Source organism: Symphalangus syndactylus, chromosome 14 (assembly GCF_028878055.3).
Source record: "Symphalangus syndactylus isolate Jambi chromosome 14, NHGRI_mSymSyn1-v2.1_pri, whole genome shotgun sequence".
In the NCBI taxonomy this organism is placed as follows: domain Eukaryota; kingdom Metazoa; phylum Chordata; class Mammalia; order Primates; family Hylobatidae; genus Symphalangus; species Symphalangus syndactylus.
In genome coordinates, this window is record NC_072436.2 from 109,827,484 (window position 1) to 109,833,483 (window position 6,000).

Consider the following 6,000-nt stretch of genomic DNA (forward strand, 5'->3'; position numbering starts at 1 on the left):
ATATTGCCCCAAGCAATCCTCCAGCCTCACCCTCCCAAAGTGCTGGGATTACAGGCATGAAAAGTTAAATAGAATTTAATGCTTAGGGTTTCTCACTGTTAATCCACACTAAGGTATTTTGAACAAAGTCTCAAACTCAGTAATAATTTTTTGTAGCCAAGTGAGTCACAAACCAGCTCCAGTCTCCAGGTAGAATATGATTTCTGGCCATTTGTTTCTAAGTCACCTGCCACTTGGCCTACACATTAACAGTTATGCTCAGTTCTCCTTTAGTTTACGAGTCCAAAATGGTCACACTGAAGTGAGACATATAAAGAGTGCTTGGCATCAAGATGTATCAAAAATGAGGACTTAAGGGCATCAAACTATTTTTCCCACCTGTCAATTCTACTTACATTTACTCCAATTAGGGAAAGAAGATGAAAAAGGAAGTACACACCAGAGTTTATTCCAACACAAGAAAAAATTTTTAAAAAGACACAAAATAAACTACTATTACTTCCCTTCATTTTAAGCACTGCCCACATTGAGAAAAATCCAAAAAATACTTAAAACTTGACCACCAACACAATGAATGCGAGAGCACTCACTATGCCAGGCACAAAGCTAAGAGCTTGTGGCCGGGTGCGGTGGCTCACGCCTGGAATCCCAGCACTTTGGGAGGCCGAGGCGGGTGGATCACGAGGTCAGGAGATCGAGACCGTCCTGGCTAACGTGGTGAAACTCCATCTCCACTAAAAAAAAAAAAAAATACAAAAAATTAGCCGAGCGTGGTTGCAGGTGCCTGTAGTCCCAGATACTCGGGAGGCTGAGGCAGGAGAATGGCCTGAAGCCGGGAGGCGGAGCCTACAGTGAGCTGAGCTCACACCACTGCACTCCAGCCTGGGCGACAGAGCAAGACTCCATCTCAAAAAAAAAAAAAAAAAAAAAAAAACAACAAAACTAAGAGCTTGTACTAGAATTTGTGGTAGTTACCCCTATTTAAGTTAATTAAGTCAAAGAGCACAATGGTGAATTAACACCTGGCTTCACTGTCTCCAGGACCATAAAGGTAAGAAGTAACAGAGCCAAGATCTGAACTCAGGCAATGTAGCAGTAGACTCCAACTCACAATGACACTAGGTAAACATCAACCCTAGCTAGATTAAAATGATTTTTTACTCCCCTTCTTTAGTTCCAGGTATCAAAAAATATACTGATCTAAGGATACTACTGAATATTGAAGAAACACCATCCTCTTTCCATTTATCAAATCAAAAACCAGCAATCAGTATTTTGGCTTCCTTCCTTTTTCGGAAAGGGGAAGACAAGTCTGACCCTACTATTTACAGTAGAAGGAACCACCCACTCCATTTTATTGAATTCTGTCCTTGCTGAAGTTCAACTTACATTCACATTATCTTCCAAATCCTTCTAGCCACATTCCAACCAAATCAATTAACTCAATTTTCAACTTTTCGAAAGCCCACTGACAACTAAAAGGGACCCTCTGCTGGGTTTTTAATCTCAATCCTGACCTTCTTAGTGAAGGTAAGGATTGAGATAAACACCTAATGAACTTCTCGGTAGTTATCAAGAAGCTGGTAGGAGTGCCAAATTGTCCCCAGGCTCCACAGTAAGCCATTTTTACCTTGTCAGATGTTATACAAAATACAGGAATGCTGCCTGCTGCCCACTGCCCACTTAGAAGTATCCACCAAATTTTCCCCCCTTAAATTATACTTAAATATTTAATCAGAACTATAACCAATATCACTTAAATTTAGTACTACTTACTGCTGTATGCACTTGTGACACCACCTTGCTAATTTTATTGTTTCTATTTAAGGTAACCAATTATTCCTACAGCTGTATGCCTGTTCTCTAAAGACCACACCCTGTAAAGAAAAAAAGTGTGAGGCTATCCAGAGTATTATCCACACACTCCTTGAATCAAACATGAAAACGTCCACAAGACACAACTTACCATTTTCTATTAGGAAAGAGATGTGTTTTCATTGCACAGAAACAAGGTTCAAAATAAAAATAGTTCAGACTAACAACCAAGCATTTACAATAATCCAAAAATCATATGTGATGTTTTCTAAAAATAAAATTAATGTTCCTCTTTAAGTTTTCTGAGCAGGAAAACTAACGAATTGTAAACATTTTTAAAAGAAGTAATCAAATTAAGGGTTATTTCAGAGTTCAACTGCTGAACCCATCTTCTTACACCAAAAGTTAGCACTAAAGAAAACTGCTAGGTTAGTCCTAAAGGGACACATTCTACAAGCACAAAACAGCACCAAAGCCAGAGGACACTCACATTTTATACTGCCTAGGCTAAGAACCTGGCACATAAAAACACTAAAAATGTGTTGCCTTCCCCTTCAAGCACAAACCAATACCAACAAAAGCAAAAGAATAAACCATGGTACTGCCACACCACAGAGTAATACTCGCCAATCAAAAGGCACTGAACTATGCACACCTGCAATGCGAATTCGATGGGTGAATCTTATCATAGTAACTGGAACGAGCCAGACACAATAGGCTGCAAGGACTCCACGGTTCTATTTAGGACATGATGGACAAGAAAAAACAGCAATCAAATCAGTGACTGCCAGGGACTGGGGTGAGGGTGATAGATATATTCTACTTGTTAAAAAAAAAAAAAAATCAAAGTATATATCCTAAAACAGTGATTTTACTGAATGTAAATTACACTCCCAGAAACCTTTTTTTAAATTAAGTATTATTTCAAAATTCCCTTTTTGGACAAAACCAAGAGCCATTCCAAAATGTTCAAGACCGTCAGCACTGATAGATGTTGAAGCAATTTACTCAGTCTCAATTTAAGAAACAGCTATATAAAATCAAAGCTAACCACTGGGGCACTATTTAACCATGTTTTCCTTTTTTTCAGTAAGACTGGACTATTATTATTATAGTTCCTCATTCCCTAAAGTTAGCGTTTCTTTTCACCACTTTGTTACCAGTTCTCAAATTACTGTCCCAAAAAACTGTAGTCTACTCAAGAAATCTCACAGTAAGAGATATTTTTCCTACAAGATGCTGCGGCACCTTCTTATGCAAAAATTAACACCTTGAGAGTCAAGCAGCACCTTCATAGCCCGTTTCAACCTATATATGGCCTAAATATATACGGCAAAAATACCAATACTGGTACTTTTGAAATGCACAAAATTCCATTACTGTTCTGAGCAACTCTTACAAGTCTGAAAACATTTAATTACATATTTCTTAAGATTAACAAAGTCAAATCCTTTTTCCATAAAAACCTTGCCAAAAAAAAAAAAAAAATCAACCCCAAATTTCTCAATCTTCAAAACCAGTAAGGCACAAAATGTAAACTCACCGTTACCAAGAAAGCACAACGGTCAAGAACGTTTACTTACATACCTTCATGTCATCACAAAAGGAGGGGGATTAACTCCAGAAAGAAACCACCATAAAACACAAACCTTTCGACTCAAAACTCTGAACAGAATTCCTGCCAGCAAATAATCAGATACAGGATCGTTTTGACAGAAAACACTTGATCAAATTGCTAGAGAAGAGCAGCACGTTAACATGCGCGCAGATGACTCCGATTAGCAAGCTTTCCAACACTTCAAAACTATACTGACTGCCACGCTCTCAAATGCCTAACTCAAGAATCTTTTCCATAAAGTTCGTCCCACCTCCGATTGTAGTACAAAAAACATCAACTCTTTTCTTCACTCAATGTCTTTTCCAGTGGGAAGCAAGGCTCAGCCGTCTTCCAGCTCAACGCTTCTCAACCTGAGCACTACTGACTTTAGGGGCAGGGTAATTCTTCGCTGAAAAGGGGCCGAGGGCACGGGGGATCTTGGGCACTGCAGGACCTTCAGCAGCCTCTATCCACTGGGTGCCAACAACAGCCCCTTCTAGGAGAAGCCAACCGAAAACGTCCCCAGGCGTTGCCCTCTGTCCCGGGGAGCCGAGGGAGGTGTCAAAATCGCCTCCGGTGGATCTAGCTAGAGCACCGCCGGGATTCTCAAGTTGCAAGGTATTCAAGGTTAGCAGCTGGGCTGGGGAGCACAAAACACACTTGGAACGCAGGGCAAACACCCTGACGCAGGCAGCCCTTCCCTGAATCGGCAATGCAGCAAGGTTATCTTTACCTTTGTAGAGGTTGGTGACGGCGGTGGCTGCGTTTTGGAAGGGGACCCAGAGAGAAAGTCCTGGCTGCTGACACACTCGGTCTGAAAAGCAAGCCAAAAAACAACAACAAAAAAAAAAAACAAAAAGAAAAAAGAAACACACATAGGAAGAGAAAGAAACAGAACAAGAACGTTATTTGGGCGTCAAACACTCCGGAACGGCCATATTAGGTTTCGCCATTTTGTTCAAGGGTTTCGGGATCCCAAACCCAGTGTGACGACCAGGGGGCAGGGGGGTCGCGGCGGGGAGAAAGGGATGCCGCAGAGCTCAGGGGCACAGATCAGGAACGAGCCGCGGCGCAGGGAGGCGCCCCCCTGGCAGTCCCCGCCCCGAGGCCGGCTCAGGGCACAATGGGGCCGCCCCGCCGTCTCCCTTCGCCATTTTGTGACGAGAGCTCCTCCCCTCCCCTCCCCGGGCCGAGGGGGGGGACACCGGGTGGCCAGGCCCGGAGAGCGGGGACCCTCGGACCACCCCAAAGCGGGGCTCCCCCCACGCGGCTCTGGCTTGCCCCTCCAACCCCGGGCCTCCCTCCCGCGGCGCCATCTTGCGGGGAGGGGGCTCCAGGGCCCCGGAGCCACCGGCCGGGATCCCCGAGGCCGCCGCTATCGCGACCCCCCGAAGCGGCCGCTGAGCCAACCAGGCCTGGCCCGGGCGGCGGCGGCCAAGCGGTACCAAGATGGCGGCGGCGGCCTCACCTTTGTAGAGCTGGGCCACGGCGGTGGCCGAGTTCTGGAAGAGGTGCCACAGCTTCTGCTGCTTGTGCTCGGGCTGCGCGGCGGCCGCCGCCTCCTCCTGCAGCTCGGGGGGCAGCTGCTCGTCCTGCTCGGCTTCGGCCAGGCACTGCCGCTCCCACTTGGAGAACCAGTGCTCGGGTCCGTGCTCCTGGATCTCGGCCTCGCCCTCCTCCTTCCGCTCCTCCATCCTCCGCGGCCTCCCGCGGCCTCGCCGCCACCGCCGCCGCGTCCTCCTCAGGCGGGGCCCCCGCGGGAGCGTCGTCGTCAAGCGGCCCAGCGGCAGGGCCTGGCGGCTGGCGGCGCCTCCTCCTTTCAGCGGCCCAGGCCTCCTGCACCCCGACAGCCGGCGAGCCCCGCCCCGCGGCCCCCTGCAACCAGGGACGACCCCCGCCCCAGGCCTTCCCACCCCGGGGCCCGGCCGAAGGTCGCCGCGGACCAGATGACCGCTGCCGCCCCTCGCCTCACCCGCCGCAGCCTAACGCCCCCCCATGGCGCTGCGGCCTCCCCACTGCCGCCGCCGCCGGTGACCGCCGAGCCCTCCACGCAGCTCGCCCCGCACCGCCGAGCCCACACCAAGACTGAGCAACGTCGCCGTCGTCGCCGCCACCGAGGACGGCTCTGCGGCTGCTGGTCCCCGCCCTACCCCGCCCACACGCTGGAGAAGCACCGCCCACTGTGCTCGAGCTCCCCTGCCCGGTTGAGGCGTGGTCGCTCCAAGGGCCCCTATTAGTCGGATCCGACCTGTTCCGCGTGGCGGCTTCTGAGGACAGCGTCGTGATTGGTTCTTCGGCCTGTCTGCCTGACGTAACCAATTGGCTGGGGGAAGGGAGTGAATGTCAGGAAAGATGAAGAAGGAGGAGGGGGAGGAGCTGACAGTGGTTGCGTCCGAGCCAAGGGGGCGGGTGGAGGGGGGGGGAGAGCTAGAAGGGATGCGCATGCGCACTTGCTCGCTCCCCCCCGCTCAGGGGCGCTGAGTGGGGATCACGTGACCAGGCCCAGCGACCGCACCCCGCGGGAGCTTTTCCGGCGTTTACAGGCCCTGGGGGATGCAAAATCGAGTGCGGCTCCTGTGCCGCGGATA

The 6,000-nt window shown here is 49.2% G+C and overlaps 1 protein-coding gene across 1 annotated transcript in view; it reads right to left on the minus strand.

The window, feature by feature from the left end:
* The window catches only part of HAPSTR1 (HUWE1 associated protein modifying stress responses), a 28,118-nt gene extending 22,576 nt beyond the window's left edge, over positions 1 to 5,542 (minus strand). Inside the window, exons 1-2 of the mRNA XM_055240802.2 lie at positions 4,881 to 5,542; positions 4,146 to 4,226 (exon numbers count right to left, since the gene is read on the minus strand). Coding sequence (XP_055096777.1) covers positions 4,146 to 4,226; positions 4,881 to 5,106 — 307 coding nt within the window. The 5' untranslated portion in view covers positions 5,107 to 5,542. The remainder of the gene's footprint in view (positions 1 to 4,145; positions 4,227 to 4,880) is intronic.
* Between the last annotated feature and the right edge of the window lie 458 nt (positions 5,543 to 6,000).